The sequence below is a fragment of the Mustelus asterias genome, chromosome 12 (genome assembly GCF_964213995.1).
Source record: "Mustelus asterias chromosome 12, sMusAst1.hap1.1, whole genome shotgun sequence".
Taxonomy (NCBI): domain Eukaryota; kingdom Metazoa; phylum Chordata; class Chondrichthyes; order Carcharhiniformes; family Triakidae; genus Mustelus; species Mustelus asterias.
The window spans coordinates 71,192,564-71,210,597 of NC_135812.1; the positions used below are offsets into that span (position 1 = coordinate 71,192,564).

The window sequence follows — 18,034 nt, forward strand, 5'->3', positions numbered from 1 at the left end:
GGACTTGCACACCTAGGTCCCTCTGTGTTTCTATACTCCTGATGACTCTGCCATTTATTGTATAACTCCTCCCTACATTATTTCTTCCAAAATGCATCACTTCGCATTTATCCGGATTAAACTCCATCTGCCACCTCTCTGCCCAATTTTCCAGCCTATCTATATCCTGCTGTATTGTCCGACAATGTTCTTCGCTATCCGCAATTCCAGCCATCTTCGTGTCATCCGCAAACTTGCTGATTACACCAGTTACACCTTCTTCCAAATCATTTATATATATCACAAATAGCAGAGGTCCCAGTACAGAGCCCTGCGGAACACCACTGGTCACAGACCTCCAGCCGGAAAAAGACCCTTCGACCACTACCCTCTGTCTCCTATGGCCAAGCCAGTTCTCCACCCATCTAGCCACTTCTCCTTGTATCCCATGAGCCTTAACCTTCTTAACCAACCTGCCATGTGGGACTTTGTCAAATGCCTTACTGAAAGCCATATAGACGACATCCACGGCCCTTCCTTCATCAACCGTTTTTGTCACTTCCTCAAAAAACTCCACCAAATTTGTAAGGCACGACCTCCCTCTTACAAAACCATGCTGTCTGTCACTTATGAGATTGTTCCATTCTAAATGCACATACATCCTGTCTCTAAGAATCCTCTCCAACAACTTCCCTACCACGGACGTCAAGCTCACCGGCCTATAATTTCCTGGGTTATCCCTGCTACCCTTCTTAAACAACGGGACCACATTCGCTATCCTCCAATCCTCAGGGACCTCACCCGTGTCCAAAGAAGCGACAAAGATTTCCGTCAGAGGCCCAGCAATTTCATCTCTCGTCTCCCTAAGCAGTCGAGGATAGATGCCATCAGGCCCTGGGGCTTTGTCAGTTTTAATGTTCCCTAAAAAACCTAACACTTCCTCTCTTGTAATGGAGATTTTCTCTAACGGGTCAACACCTCCCTCCGAGACACTCCAGAGATACTAATGAGTAAATTGGACAGCAATTTTCAGCATCTGAACGTAAATCTGAGTTTTTGTGCGAGTTGCATCTACAAACTTCACTCGATCAGAATCCTGAAGCATTGAAGTTAATCAAATGGTATGAAGTTGCAATACTTACCTACAAAATATGCGAGAAAATGTCAGGGCTTGTGAATGTTTGATAGCATGATAAGTCTAATTTATTGCCAAACAAATTCTCTGGCAATGAAATTTTACGTTTACATCTTGTTATGAATGTGAGGCTTTGTAAGATGATTATGTTTAAACTCTCTCCTTTAATTCACAGTAACATGAAGTAGCGGAGAGTGACATGTGACCTGCTGGCTAGTTCTACTTAGAAAGAAGTTCCTGGTGACCTGGTTACCATAGGACAGGGGCCCAGGTCAAAATCTATTGAGCAAGGTGCAAGCTTTAACACCTGGACACAAAAGGCAACTGGCCTTACTGCTACAAGGCGGGATTTTCCAGCTGCATTCACCCCAAGACTGAAAAATCCCACCCAAGGTCAGTTGACCATTGCAAGCTATAAAACACGGGATACAGTTTTGTGATCCTTTCTATAGGTCACTGGGAAATTCATCTCTTTTTAAAAAAAGATCTGTCCCTGCAAAGGATCATAAAAATATTGCAGTCTCATTCCTCCACATTTTAATTACTGGATTTAAAAAAAATATTAAAGCGCTTTTTTTGTTCTCCTACATTTTGTCTCGCTCTCTTAATTCAATCTTTCTTTCCCTCTGTTGATTTTGCTTTCTGTGCACGATTTTACATTCGAATTAATAACAACTTCCTGGGTCAGACTCTGCATCCTGAAGCAAGGATTCTTCGTTCTGATTGTGTCTCTACACACTGTTGCTGCCTTTTTTGTACCGGTCCCAGATTCCCTGTCGAGGATGCCACACTTTATCAGACTCCTGCTGACCATATGCTGTTGCTGAAAAACTCAAAATGCGCATGGGCAGCTATCAGTAGAATGAACACTGACACCAAAATCCGGACCATAGTGTGATGCTGTCGGCATGTTTTATATCTGATTTCAATATTTCCCAACACATTCCTTCAAGACATATTGAAAACCAATAAATGTAAATGGATTCAATGGCATAACTTTTAAAATACTAATACATTGCTCAAGTTCCCAACATGAACCACAATAACAGTTAGCAAATTTTGCATTTGTTATATCAGCACGCATTCTCTTACATCACCATCAAGGGTCTGAATCTCTTGCTCTCTCTATTGTGATTTCATGTTAAATCTTCACCCCTGCTAAAAAGCTTCTTCAACTTGGACATACATTGTCAAAAATATTTAGAAACTATATTTATATGCATACTGGCTAACTTGATGTTTCCAGCATTTTTTTAAACTTGCAAGACTGTAGTTCACACAAGTTTACATTGCAAACCTTCAGTCAATTTGCAAGACTATACACTCAACCACCTGTACATTTGTTTGCATTATTTCCTCAATTTAACAAAGAAATGTCAGCAAGATCTTTTTTTATTTTAATTTACTTAGGTTTAGTTCACACATGCAAAATGGATCAATCTCTACAAATCGCAGTTTTAAGTAAAATTGTTAGAATTTAACCAATTTTTGATACTCAGAAATTGCTCCAATTTAAAAACAATTTGAACAAAGAATACAAATATAGTTAGGCAGACCAAAATGTGAAAAGCCTGCTAAAGAAAATCTGAAAAGTACGTCAGGTGGTACCAAAACCGAACTCAAATTCAATGGGATATATTTGAAATGTAATCACTGTATGTAATAAAACACACTGCTAGGATCCACAAAAAGAAATGAGATACTTGATTGGGTGTTTGGTCGTGTCAGCTCGTTGCTGCTGCTGAAGCCCTTATTTAAATCTTTGTGACCTCTAGACTCCACTTTTCCAAAAAGATGCCTGGTTGGACTCCCCCATTCTGTGCTCTGTAAACGTGAGGTCATCCTAAAACTTTACAACTTGTGTCCTAACTTGCAGCAAATTCCATCCCCCCCACATCACTGACCCACATTAACTCCAGGTCAAGCAATATCATGACATTAAAATTCTCACCCTTCTTTTCAAATTCCTATATGGCCTCACACCCAATTTGTACCTCTAATAAGTCCATAAGTCATAGGAGCACAATTAGGCCACTTGGCCCATCGAGTCTGCTCCGCCATTCAATCATAGAAATCATAGAAACCCTACAGTGTAGAAAGAGGCCATTCGGCCCACCGAGTCTACACCGACCACAATCCCACCCAGGCCCTACCCATGGCTGATATTTTTCTCATCCCCATTCTTCTGCCTTTTCCCCATAACCCCTGATCCCCTTATTAATCAAGAACTTATCTATCTCTGTCTTAAAGACACACAATGACCTGGCCTCCACAGCCTTCTGCGGCAAAGAGTTCCACAGATTCACCACTCTCTGGCTGAAGAAAATCCTCCTCATATCTGTTTTAAAGGATCGTCCCTTTACCTTGAGGTTGTGCCCTCTGGTTCTAGTTTTTCCTACTAGTGAAAACATCCTCTCCACGTCCACTCTATCCAGGCCTCACCGTATCCTGCAAGTTTCAATAAGATGCCCCTTCATCCTTCTAAACTCCTATGAGTACAGACCCAGAGTCCTCAACCGTTCCTCATATGACAAGCTCTTCATTCCAGGGATCATTCTTGTGAACCTCCTCTGGACCCTTTCTAAGTAAGAGTTTTAACAACACCAGGTTAAAGTCCAACAGGTTTATTTGGTAGCAAATGCCATTAGCTTTCGGAGCGCTGCTCCTTCGTCAGATGGAGTGGATATCTGCTCTCAAACAGGGCATACCTTTCTAAGACCAGTACATCCTTCCTTAGACACGGGGCCCAAAACTGCTCACACTACTCCAAATGGGGTCTGGCCAGAGCCTTATACAGCCTCAGGTAAGTGGAACTAAACCACTATCAGATCAGCCATGATCATATTGAATGGCGGGGCAGGCTCGAGGGGCTAGATGGCCTACTCCTGCTCCTATTTCTTATGTTCTTATATATCCCTGCTCTTGTATTCTAGCACTCTTGACATGAACGCTGACATTACATTTGCCTTCCTAACTGCCAACTGAACCTGTACGTTAACCTTAAGAGAATCTTGAACAAGGTCTCCCAAGTACCTTTCTGATTTCCTAAGCATTCCCCCATTTAGAAAATAGTATATGTCTCCCTTCCTCCTTCCAAAGTGCATAACCTCACTTTTCCACATTTTATTTCATCTGCCTCCAGCACCATAACTCTGAGATACCTGTACTGTTCTAATTCTGGTAAACAGTCTTCAAACCACTCACATACATCAGTAATATTTCACAGTAAATAGTTTCACTGCAAATTTGATATGAAGAAAAGTAGACAAACTTTCTTTATTGGGATAATCTCTCATGTTAATTCAAAACACTGAAAAATGCTCAAGGGCGGTTTTATTACATTGATCATGGACCGAAACATCCACAATATTAATAGCATACTTTGCATTAATTAGACTAACAAGTTTCTGTATTATCAAACTTGATTTCAGAATAAAGGATGTTCAATTCAAACATGCTCAGACTTAAATCTATTTGCTTAATTAATTAAGCTGATTCAGCATGAAAACGCATTAAAATGTCAAGGACAAATGGATTGCATTCATCAATATAAGTACTAAAATAAAAGGGGAAGAGGAGATCCAATTCTAAATTCCTTAAAGAAAGTCTAAAGTCTGAAACTGTTAACACACACTGGTTGCCAGCTTCCAGTTTAAAGTTCATTTATTAGTCACAATTAGGCTTACATTCACACTGCAATGAAGTTGTGAAAATCCCCTAGTCGCCACTCTCCCGCACCTGTTCGAATACACGGAGGGAGAATTTAGCATGGCCAATGCACCTAACCGGCACACCTTTGGACTAAGGTCCGGGACTACATGCTGAGAGACGTACTGAAGCCTGGAGTGGCCACCACAAAGGCATATTGGGGAAAGGCTCCCACCTTTCAGTGACAGGACACAGAGGGGTTAGAATACTCCTCGGGCTGTACATTGGATCTGCAACGATTGTTGTAAATATCAACTATAGTTACAAATACAGTAACATTCAGCACTGGAGTGCCAAGGAAGAGTCATACCGGACTCAAAACGTTCTGTTTCTCCAGAGATGCTGCTAAGTTTTTCCCCAGCAATTTCTGTTTTTCCAGTTGGGGGAAAAAAAACGATTTGACTTTGTGCAGTCAATTTTCTTATTACATTAAGTCATGTAATGTAATTTTAGAAACTCCATGAACGAAGTACATCTTAAAAAAGGAACATACCGGTTGCCCAGCTCTTGTGTGTGTTTGGAGGGGAGGGTTTGTGTTTACTACTCACCCATGTTGTAACCATAGGGTGACTCGCTGGCTCCATCCTGCAGGCTGGCCAGGATCTCCCCCTTCCCCACATCGCTGTCACCCACCAGCAGGAATTTCAGCAGAAAGTCGTAAGCCTTCACCGGGCTGCCTTTGTGGCTCATCCTCTCACGGGCTACGCTCCATGCTGGGGCGGCGGACTGGCGGCAGCTCCTTTCGTTGAACAGGTAGAAATTCATCAGACAAGTTTCAGCTCGCCGCCGTTGACTTTCCCGAGGAAAACCCCCCTCAGGACGCTGACAACCATTCACCGCCTGCTCGACAACAAAAAGACCCTGCGTCTCCTGCCCATCTCTTTCTCACCTCCAACTACTGCTGAACTGTCGCACACATTCCCCCTCCCCTCACCGACCGATCTTTCCAATCTGCTCGAGCTCCACTTTAAAACTCCCTTTAAATTCCAGCTCGCATCGCCCTCATCAGCGATCTCTTCGCCGTCTGACGGTTTCAACGTCCCCCTTGAGCCGTCCGGAACGGTCCCGCACCTCCTCCCCCTTCCCTCATTGGTTGACGTCCCGTGTGGGCGGGCCCCGCCTCCAGGCATCCCGTCCCCTGATTGGGCACCTTCGAATGGCAATCACTGGCTAGCCCCGCCTTCCCTCCCCGCGCCGCTTGTTTACATCTCCCACCCGCTGGGGTCCTCGGCGGCACCTGCGCTGCGGGGGATTGTGGGACTTGTAGTTCTTCCTGAGGGGGGGGGGGGGGACAGCTTCCAGTCGCGCCTGCTTTATTTTTGGTTTCCTCAAATCAGATCTCCAGAAAATTAACCAACAGCTGCTCGAGTGCAGGAATTAAATATTTCCCGTCTCACGATTCAGGAAAATCCTGTATTCTTGTTCATGTATCTGCATCAGGCGGGTTGGTTGACATCCACCTGTCGAGGTCCCCGCAGCCAGTCTGCTGAAGATGGAGAGTTTGCTGAAGAGGGAGCTGAACACAGTTACTCTGAAAGAGCTGGGATACGCAGGGGGCGGGTGTATTAGCCAAGGGCAGAGTTATGAGACGGACTCAGGAAGAGTTTTTGTCAAAATCAATCACAAAAACCAGGTTAATGCATTTCCTTTTCTGTTTCTTTGAATGTTGTTATGATGTGCATAATGGGAGGCTCTGTCTGATACAGTTAACTGCAGCAGCAGGCCATTGGAAAGAGTGGTTGCTCTGATACCTCTTGTTTAAAGGTCTGGGGCCATGAGGAAGGGCAGGGGTTGGTTGGGCTTTTTGACCTGAAAAAAATGTTTTTTTTAAGTTTTTACTAGAACATAAGAACTAGTAGCAGGAGTAGGCCATCTAGTCCCTCGAGCCTGCTCCGCCATTCAATAAGATCATGGCTGATCTTTTTGTGGACTCAGCTCCACTTACCCGCCTGCTCACCATAACCCTTAATTCATTTACTGTTCAAAAATTTACCTATACTGACCTTAAAAACATTATGTGGAGATGCCGGCGTTGGACTGGTGTAAGAAGTCTCACAACACCAGGTTAAAGTCCAACAGGTTTATTTGGTAGCAAAACCACTAGCTTTCGGAGTGCTTGCTGCTCCTTCATCAGGTGAGTGGGAGTTCTGTTCACAAACAGGGCATATAAAGACACAAACTCAATTTACAAAATAATGGTTGGAATGCAAGGCTTTACAGGTAATCAAGTCTCAAAGGTACAGACAGTGTGAGTGGAGAGAGCGTTAAGCACAGGTTAAAATGATGTGTATTGTCTCCAGCCAGGACAGTTAGTGAGATTTTGCAAGTCCAGGCAAGTCATGGGGGTTACAGATAGTGTGACATGAACCCAAGATCCCGGTTGAGGCTGTCCTCATGTGTGCGGAACTTGGCTATCAGTCTCTGCTCAGTGGCTCTGCGCTGTCGTGTGTCGTGAAGGCCACCTTGGAGAATGCTTACCCGAAGATCAGAGGCCGAATGCCCGTGACCGCTGAAGTGCTCCCCAACAGGAAGAGAACACTCTTGCCTGGTGATTGTCGAGCGGTGTTCATTCATCCGTTGTCACAGCGTCTGCATGGTCTCCCCAATGTACCATGCCTCGGGACATCCTTTCCTGCAGCGTATCAGGTAAACAACGTTGGCCGAGTTGCAAGAGTATGTACTGTGTACCTGGTGGATGGTGTTATCATCTGTGGATGGTGGATGCCATCATCTCACGTGAGAACACCACCAGGTACACGGTACATACTCTTGCAACTCGGCCAACATTGTCTACCTGATACACTTCAGGAAAGGATGTCCCGAGGCATGGTACATTGGGGAGACCATGCAGATGCTACGACAGCGGATGAATGAACACCGCTCAACAATCACCAGGCAAGAGTGTTCTCTTCCAGTTGGGGAACACTTCAGCGGTCACGGGCATTCGGCCTCTGATCTTCGGGTAAGCGTTCTCCAAGGCGGCCTTCACGACATACGACAGCGCAGAGTCACTGAGCAGAGACTGATAGCCAAGTTCCGCACACATGAGGACGGCCTCAACCGGGATCTTGGGTTCATGTCACACTATCTGTAACCCCCACGACTTGCCTGGGCTTGCAATATCTCACTAACTGTCCTGTCTGGAGACAATACACATCTCTTCAACCTGTGCTTAACGCTCTCTCCACTCACATTGTCTGTACCTTTGAGACTTGATTACCTGTAAAGCCTTGCATTCCAACCATTATTCTGTAAATTGAGTTTGTGTCTTTATATGCCCTGTTTGTGAACAGAAGTCCCACTCACCTGACGAAACAGCAGCAAGCACTCCGAAAGCTTGTGGCTTTTGATACCAAATAAACCTGTTGGACTTTAACCTGGTGTTGTGAGACTTCTTACTTAAAAACATTCAATGAGGGAGCCTCAACTGCTTCACTGGGCAGATTCACAACCCTTTGTGTGAAGAAGTTCCTCCTCAACTTGGGCCTAAATCTGCTTCTCCTTATTTTGAGGCCATGTCCCCTAGTTCTACTTTCATCTGCCAGTGGAAACAACTTCCTTGCTTCTATCTTATCTATCCCCTTCATAATCTTATATGTTTCTATAAGATCTCCCCTCATTCTTCTAAATTCCAATGAGTCTCGCCCCAGTCCACTCAGTCTCTCCTCACAAGCCAGCCCTCTCAACTCCGGAATCAACCGAGTGAATCTTCTCTGCACCCCCTCCAGTGCCAGTATATCCTTTCTCAAGTAAGGAGACCAAAACTGTACACAGTACTCCAGGTGTGGCCTCGCCAGCACCTCATACAGCTGCAACATAACCTCGCTGTTTTTAAACTCCATCCCTCTAGCAATGAAGGACAAAATTCCATTTGCCTTTTTAATTACCTGCTACACCTGAAAACCAACTCCTTGTGATTCTTGCACAAGGACACCCAGGTCCCTCTGCACAGCAGCATGCTGCAATATTTTACCATTTAAATAATAGTCCATTTTGCTGTTATTCCTACCAAAATGGATGACCTCACATTTACCAACATTGTACTCCATCTGCCAGACCCTCATCCACTCACTTAGACTATCTATATCCCTTTGCAGACTTTCAGCGTCCTTTGCACACTTTGCTCTGCCACTCATCTTAGTGTCATCTGTGAATTTTGACACACTAGACTTGGTCCCCAACTTCAAATCATCTATGTAAATCGTAAACAATTGTGGTCCCAACACTGATCCCTGAGGCACACCACTAGTCACTGATTGCCAACCAGAAAAACATTTACCCCCACTCTTTGCTTTCTGTTAGTTAACCAATCCTCTATCCATGCTAATACATTACCCGTAACACCGTGCACTTTTATGTGGCAGTCTTTGGTGTGGCACCTTGTCAAATGCCTTTGGAAATACAGATACACCACATCCACAGGTTCCCCATTGTCCACTGCGCATGTAATGTTCTCAAAGAATTTCACCAAATTAGTCAAACATGACCTGCCCTTCATGAACCCATGCTGTGTCTTACCAATGGGACAATTTATATCCAGATATCTAGCTATTTCTTCCTTGATGATAGATTCAAGCATTTTCCCTACTACGGAAGTTAAGCTAACCAGCCTATAGTTACCCGCCTTTTGTCTATCTCTTTTTTTAAACAGTGGCGTCACATTTGCTGTTTTCCAATCTGCAGGAACCACCCTAGAGTCCAGCGAATTTTGGTAAATTACCACTAATGCATTTGCTATTTCCCCCGCCATCTCTTTTAGTACCCTGGGATGCATTCCATCAGGGCCAGGAGACTTGTCTACCTTTAGCCCCATTAGCTTGCCCAACACTACCTCTTTTGTGATAATGATAGTTTGTAGATCCTCACCTGCCATAGCCTTCCTATCATCAATTTTTGGCATGTTATTTGTGTCTTCCACTGTAAAGACCGACACAAAATACCTGTTCAATGCCTCAGCCATTTTCTCATTTCCAGTTATTACATCTTCCTTCTCATCCTCTAAAGGACCAATGTTTACTTTAGCCACTCTTTTTCATTTTATATATTTGTAGAAATTTTTGCTATCTGTTTTTATATTCTGAGCTAGTTTACTGTCATAATCCATCTTACTTTTCTTTATAGCTTTTTTCGTGGCTTTCTGTTGACCTTTAAAGATTTCCCAATCCTCTAGGTTCCCACTAATCTTTGCCACTTTGTATGCATTTTCTTTCAATTTGATACCCTCCTTTATTTCCTTAAATATCCATGGCTGATTATCTTTTTCCTTATCACAGGTATATACTTTTGCTGAGCACTGTGAAAAATTGCTTTGAAAATCCTCCACTGTTCCTCAATTGTCCCACCATGAAATTTTTGTTCCCAGTCTACCTTAGCCAATGCCTCCCTCATCCCTTTGTAGTCGCCTTTGTTTAAGCACAAGACACTGGTATTGGATTTGACCTCCTCACACTCCATCTGTATTTTAAATTCAACCATACTGTGATCGCTTCTTCCGAGAGGACCCCTAACTGTAAGATCATTAATTATTCCCGTCTCATTACACAGGATGTGGAGATGCCGGCGTTGGACTGGGGTGAACACAGTAAGAAGTCTCACAACACCAGGTTAAAGTCCTGGTGTTGTGAGACTTCTCACTGTGTTTACCTCATTACACAGGACCAGATCTAGGATAGCTTGCTCCCTTGTAGGTTCCATTACATACCGTTCAAGGAAGCTACCGCGGATACGTTCTATGAACTCCTCCTCAAGGCTGCCTTGAGGCATTTTGATACCCTCCTTTATCTGGTTTGAGCCCCAATTGATATGTAGATTAAAATCCCCCATGATAATTGCTGTACCATTTTTACATGCATCAGTTATTTCTTTGTGTATTTCTTGCCCCACCGTGATATTATTTGGTGACTACGCCTATCAGTGACTTTTTCTCCTTACTATTTCTAATTTCCACCCAAATGGATTCAACCTTTTTTCCCCATAGAACCCATATCATCTCTCTCTGCCGCCCTGATGTCATCCTTAAATATCAGAGCTACACCACCTCCCTTACCTTCCTGTTGGTCCCTCCGAACAGTCTGATACCCCTGGATATTTAACTCCCAGTCGTGACTATCCTGCAACCATGTCTCTGTAATGGCCACCAAATCATACTCAATTGCAATGATTTGTGCTGTCAACTCATTTACCTTGTTTCGAATGCTACGAGCATTCAGATAAAGCCTTTATGCTAGTTTTTGTACCTTCCTTTTGAATTCTAACACTTCCATTAATAACATCTCCTGAGTTCTCCTTGCTTTTAACTTTTTTCCTGATTTTTGATGTTGGAACCTTCTCCGCACATTTTGTCCTTGCTTGCTCTTTCTTGGACTCCTTACATAGGTTTCCACCCCCCTAGCGTATTAGTTTAAACCCTCCCCAACCGCTCTAGCAAACACTCCCCCTAGGATAGCAGTCCCAGTCCTTCCCAGGTGTAACCCATCCAATTTGTATAAGTTCCACCTCCCCCAGAACCGGTCCCAATGCCCCAGGCATTTATTCATGTCCAAAGATGTGTGTACAATAAGAAGTCTCACAACACCAGGTTAAAGTCCAACAGGAATCACAAGTCTTCGGAGCACTGCTCCTTCATCAGGTGAGTGACCTGGAGCAGCGCTCCGAAAGCTCGTGATTCCAAATAAACCTGTTGGACTTTAACCTGGTGTTGTGAGACCTCTTACTGTGCTCATCTCAGTCCAATGCCAGCATCTCCACACCAAAGATGTGCGGGTTAGGTTGATTGGCCATGTTAAATTGCCCCACAGTGTCAGGGGATTAGTGGGGTAAATATATGGGGTTATGGGGATAGGGTCTGTGGGGGATTGTTGTCTGTGCAGGCTTGATAGGCCGATGGCCTCTTCCTGCACTGTAAGGATTCTATGAATGTCACAAGTAGGCTTACATTAACACTGCAATGAAACTTTCAAAATCCCCTGGTTGCCACACTCTGGTGCCTGTTCGGGTACAATAAGGGAGAATTTAGTATGGCCAATGCACCTAACCAGCACATCTTTTGGACTGTGGGGGGAAACCGGAGCGTCCGGAGGAACCCACGCAGACATGAGGACAATGTGCAGACTCCGCACAAACAGACACCCAAGCCGGGAATCGAACCCAGGTCCCTGCTTCTGTGAGGCAGCAGCGCTAACCACTGTGCTGCCCAAGTGGAGGTGCACTCTATAATTGGACGGAAAACCTTGAAGTTTAAAGTTTATCCATTAGTGTCACAAATAGGCTTGCATTAGAATCATAGAATCTCTACAGTACAGAAAGAGGCCATTTGGCCCATTGAGTCTGTACCGACCACAATCCCACCCAGGCCCTACCCCCATATCCCTAAATATTTACCCACTAATTCCTCTAAGCTGCACATTTCAGGACACTAAGGGGCAACTTTAGCATGGCCATTCAATCTAACCCACACATCTTTGTGGGAGGAAACCGGAGCACCCGGAGGAAACCCACACAGACACGAGGAGAATGGGCAAACTCCACACAGACAGTTTAACACTGCAATGAAGTTGCTGTGGAAATCCCCTGAATTGGGGGAGCTAAACAAAGGGGACACAGGTCAAGACTGTAAAAACAAATTTAGGATAGATATCACACAGGGAATGATCAATGTATTAAATAATCTTTCAAGATAGAAGGGAGGAACCTAAAGAACCATTTGGGGGAAAAAACTAATTTGATGCTGAAATGGAGAAAGTTTCGGTGTTTTTGAATGGATGTATTTGGATGGGGTAAAATTAGAGTCACCAACTCTGATAAAAACAATACTATGGATTCTGGAATCTGAAACAAAAACAGAAAATGCTGGAATATCTCAGCAGGTCTGACAGCATCAGTGGGGAGAGAATAGAGCCACCGTTGAAAGCCTGGATGACCGTTTGTCAGAGCTGATGAAGGATCATCTCGACTCAAAACTTTGGCTCTACCTCTCCCCACAGATGCTGTCAGACCTGCTGAGATTTTCCAGCATTTTCTGTTTTTGTTGTCACCAAGTCTGGTTGAATATGCTCCTGACTATTTCATGCCACCTATTGCTTATGATCCTATGTAGTCAAACAGTATTTTTCCCATTTCCAATACTATATTTCTATAAATAATAAATGAAAATGTTCAAATTAAATTGAAATAAAGCTTTTTTTGCAATGTTTTTTGCCCTGGGATGCTTGAGGCAGTGTGCAGGTGATTAATCACAGAACTGTTACAGTACAGGAGGCCATTTGACCCATTGTGTCTGTGCTAGTTCTCTGAATGATGAATGCACCAATTGCCATTCCCCCACTTTCTCCCTGTGGATAATAATCCAATCCCCTCTTGAATGGGACTGAAGTAGATCTTTTCATTGTGGAGTCAGCAATGGCAGCGCCACTGTGAACCAATATGGCCTCTTGCAGGTGTTAGGGCCTGGACCAGAACCCCAAGGTAGATTATGCAGCCAGATTGGACCCCAATAAATTTTATATTTTGGTATAAATGTGAAGAAAGGATGCTTTGCTCCAGGAGTAATTCCACTGACAAATTAGGGACCTTTTACCAAAACAAGCTTTATTCATAACAATTTAACTATAGCTCAAACAAAATGAAACAGCGTAACTCTTAACAGTTGGACAATCTTAAAACATGAAAAGGAACAACTCCAAATTTCTAACTTCTCACTATTTTGGTTCCAAATAAGCAACATTCTTTTTGTAGATTAAAACCCACTTTAAATATAGTTAACAATCTTAAATATACTTGATCTAATGAGTGTAGGCAACCTTGAAGCATTCAGAGATATAGAGCTTTCAGAAATCTTAAAAATTCCCCTGACTTCAGCCAAACTCAAACTTGTTTCTGAAAAAAACTGTTTCTTTTCCTGCAGATCCAGGAGAGTACATAAACCACATTATCACATGACCCTGTTAGTCACTCTAATCTGCAACCCCAGGGGAACTTAAGTAAGCAAAAGTCCATTAACTCTACTTAACATAACCACTTGCAAGGCTGAAATGAGTAATTATCCTGCTTCCCAGCAACCGAGCTGCATTTCATCCAGACATACTGACTACCTGTAGAAAGAAAATCTGAACTTTAAACATTCTCCTGAAACAATAAAAACATACAATATATATACATTTAATTTGCACACTTTCATCACACAGGCAAGAGGCCATATTTGTCCTTTGTGGCTCTGCCATTGCTGACTCCACACTGTAACAATCTACTTCAGTCCCACTCAAGAAGGAAACCAAAAGAGAAAATGCTGGGAAATCTCAGCGGGTCTGACAGCATCTGTAAAGAGAGAAAAGAGCTGACTTTTCGAGTCCAGATGACCCTTTGTCATCTGGGACTCGAAAGGTCAGCTCTTTTCTCTCCTTACAGATGCTGCCAGACCGGCTGAGATTTTCCAGCATTTTCTCTTGTGGTTCCAGATTCAAGCATCCACAGTAATTTGTTTTTATCCATTCAAGAGGGATTATTATCTGCAGGATTAAAGGGAGAAATTTATCAAGACAGCTGCTGCCAGTACAACTGATATGAAAAACACAAGATTTACATTGCTCACAAATCTTTTTGAGGAATATTCCTCAAAAAAATTTGTCTGTAATGTAAACCTCATTGTGTTTTCACGAGCAACAGCTATCTTGATAAAATTGTTTTTTTTCTGTTTGAAGATTAAAATGTGCAAGTAACTAAAAAGTTGCAAATGAATGTCCTCACTCATTGTGAAGCTCTTGGCATCATGAATATGAGGCAGGCTTGATGCACCAACTGGTCTTTTTCCTGCCCATTGTTTTTGTATGCTTGGAAGAAATCCATCAGGTTTTTTAATGTACCTATATTTTACAATTATGTACCATGTTGCATAGATATTCATGTATAAGTAACATTATTTTGGAGGTGAAGTGATGCAAAAATAATGATTTTCCACACAGGTTACAATTGAAGATGAATTTATTTGCTTCTATGTTATAAATTTCTCTGGAATAAAGTTAGTTTTTGATATTTTTCCTCCTCTCCTGAGGTTCATGACTATTGGTCAGCTACAATTTCAGTGGCTTTATAGTTTGTTATTTTTGAGAAAAGAAAGATTTGTGAAGTTACAAGCAAGCAACGAAAAACTATGATACTGAGTGTGTGACGACTAGGGGATTTTCACAGTAACGTCATTGCAATGTTAATGTATGCCTACTTGTGACACTAATAAATCAACTTTAGAGCTTTTCTCATTCCTATAACTATGCCCAGAAAATTGCTCTGAGGCAACTTTGTCCTGACTATCTGTAGCAACAGAAAATAACCACCAATTACTTAAAATGGCTGACACCAACTAAATGTCAGTTTTATTTTGTGCAACCAATTCTTGAATCCACAATAGATCAACACATAAATTGGTCATCAAGAAAGAATCCAAAATAATAAGACCAATGAACGAATCTTGCCTTTTCTATGAAGCCTGATGTTTTACTTAAAAACAAACTACAGAGCCCATCAGATCTGTCACTTCCACCAAGCCGAAAAAGCATCATTATATTCACTGACATCTACTGTAAATATTTACAAAAGCTGAACCAGTATAAGCAAAAAATCAACCCAATTATAAAACTCAATTCGAGTCCAAGGCTGTTTCTGTCCTAAAATATGTGAGTATACAATTTTTTTGGCTATGATTCCTTGTGCGCATATATTTGTGTCATGGCCATCCGATTGACAGGAAGGCAGACAGATGGCAGACACTTCTGGAGCAGGAACTTAGAAACTGAATTGAAAACGAATTGATAAATACAGCACATAGTTGAAGCACATAGACTAGAGGTCCCAGATTTGATCGCTGCATTGCAGTAAATTGGCTGATCTTATCAGGGGGAAATAATATTAATGCCTGACCTGTTCATAGTGTCCCTGGGCTAGAAAAGAGAAAATCAACTGAGGTCATACTTATTGATCTCCAATAACCCCTTTGCACGAGTGTGGATGTTGGTTGAGTACAGGATTTGGTTTGAACTTTAACACAGCTTTTCAAACTTAGGATCTGGACTGTCACAGAAGAACAGTTATTTTCTTCTTAATTCATGGGGCGAGAGTGTCCCTGGCAAAGTTAGCATTTGTTGCCCATCCCTAGTTGCCTTTGAGAAGGTGATTGTGATTTGCTTTCTTGAAGCACTGCAGTCTCCCTGTTGTAGATACACCGACATCTCTACTTGGACGAGAAAAACTTATATCTGTGGAACTTTACTTCTGCAGGAATTCATATCTATGAGAAATAAGGAAGGAACATGTTAGGGCAAAAAAATTGAGGGTGAGTCGCCCTGGATTTCCCATAAGTCTGCCCACCTTGTCTGTCAGTGCACACGGTTGAATTAGATAATTAAAGGACAAAAGGAGATATTTGGCCTGCTACAAATTTGTTTGTGCAAACCTTCAGCCAGAACTGTCAATAGTCTTTTCCTGTCCTTTACCTTTTTCTTGAATTAAATGTTTCTTTTCAAGTACTTATCAATTCAGTTTTAAATGATGTTATAGTAATTGTTTCAATGGGCACATGACAAAGGATTCCATGCTCATATATCCTCAGTGTGCTTTCCTTTTCATCTTTCTCCTTACTTACAGATATGAATTCCTACAGAGGTAGAGTTCCACAGTTTTTCTCATCCAAGTAGGATGTTGGTGTATCTACAACAGATAGACTGCAGCACTTCAAGAAAGTGACTCACAATTACCATCTCAAGGACAATCTTTCGAGTGTTAATCCTTAGTCTACACTTTCTTGTCACCAATTCATCAACCAACAGAAAATAAATCATGCACTAAGCTTTTCATAATATTGAAAATCTCCCTTAAATCCATTAAGAAAATTCAAATACTGTAATTTATTCCTAGTTCATTTATTCCTAGTTCAATTTGAGTAATTTCCATTCTACCTTCTCTCTGACTTGTTCATTCTTTACTGAAGCCTCCTAATCTGACTAAACATTATACCATCTGCCTTGGCCAAACTACCACAATAGAGCTTTGACCCTTATCATTATTTCACACTTTCGTCTCTTGCCCTATCTCTCAGCATCATATTCTGCTTTGAGAATCTTGTTTCACACCACCTTAAAAAAAAATTCCTATCCCCTACACTGAGTTTGACCACAAGATATTCTCCCTCCACTTCTGCACTGAGTAACTCTTCATCTTCATTCCTTTCACTCATCATCACCTTTTCCTTCCTTTACGCTGATTTCAATGCCTCTCCTATTCTCTTGCTTCATATAAATTCTCCTATTAATATACATGACCCACCCCTTGTCCTTGCCATTTCTTGTAGTCTCTCCTATGGCCTTAGACACTGATGAAACTCCCCCCCCCCCCCCCCCCCCTCCTCTTCCATTCCCACGTCTGTGTTTGAATCTAGCAAAAGCTCCCCCCAACTTACTTATAACTACACTTTCAATCTCCCTACAAGCCTTTGATTCTCCATTTGAGGAATAGTTCAGTTGTTGATTTTGCTCATTTCTGCCTTCACTTCCCATATTTAATGTCCTTGTCCCACAGCACAACTGTTTCTCCACCCCATCCAGCCATTACTCTTAATCTGGTCTCTCTTTTGTTCATTTGTCCAAAAGACACATATCTGCTTGGGCCACATCAACTGTTATTGAACCTCGCCCTCTGCCGAAATCACATGCTACTCCAAGATTACCCTGGAAAGCAAAGATAACTCGGTCTCTTTTCTGCACCACCAACTGTGTCTTTAAATTTCCTCTTTCTCCCAGTACACTTGTCCATGCAGCTCAAATCAGCAGAAGCGTTGAACCCACTTCTGGCTGTCCTAGCCCCATTCCTAATAAATTGTGACATTCCAACATCGTTTTCTGCTTTTCATGCGAGCTGACATTGTAAATGTTTCCCTTTTCTCAGGTACAACCCCCGTCCCTTTCAAAACCTCCCTTTCATTAGCCTTGCTTTAAAAAACCTCGAACCTTCTGTCCTTATAAACTGCTACCACATTTACAACTTTCCTTTCATCTCTGAAGTGCTTTGATGTGTTGCTGCTTCCCATTTAGGAATTCATCTTCTTCATCAGGTTTCCAGTCCTTTCACAGCACTCAAATGATCCTAACCAAAGTCACAAATGACAGTTTCAGTGACTGGCATGTTATTCCTCCACCACCTCGTTGTAACCTTAAAATAATTGATCTCATC

General features: G+C 42.4%; 2 protein-coding genes across 2 annotated transcripts in view; one reads left to right on the forward strand and one right to left on the reverse strand.

Moving 5' to 3' along the window:
- LOC144501564 (ras-related protein Rab-40B) overlaps positions 1 to 5,910 on the reverse strand; it is a 69,818-nt gene extending 63,908 nt beyond the window's left edge. The window contains exon 1 of the mRNA XM_078225417.1: positions 5,371 to 5,910. Within this exon, the coding sequence (XP_078081543.1) occupies positions 5,371 to 5,587 (217 nt within the window). The 5' untranslated portion in view covers positions 5,588 to 5,910. The remainder of the gene's footprint in view (positions 1 to 5,370) is intronic.
- Positions 5,911 to 6,100: 190 nt separating this feature from the next.
- The window catches only part of fn3krp (fructosamine 3 kinase related protein), a 34,886-nt gene continuing 22,952 nt past the window's right edge, over positions 6,101 to 18,034 (forward strand). Inside the window, exon 1 of the mRNA XM_078225418.1 lies at positions 6,101 to 6,455. Within this exon, the coding sequence (XP_078081544.1) occupies positions 6,315 to 6,455 (141 nt within the window). The 5' untranslated portion in view covers positions 6,101 to 6,314. The remainder of the gene's footprint in view (positions 6,456 to 18,034) is intronic.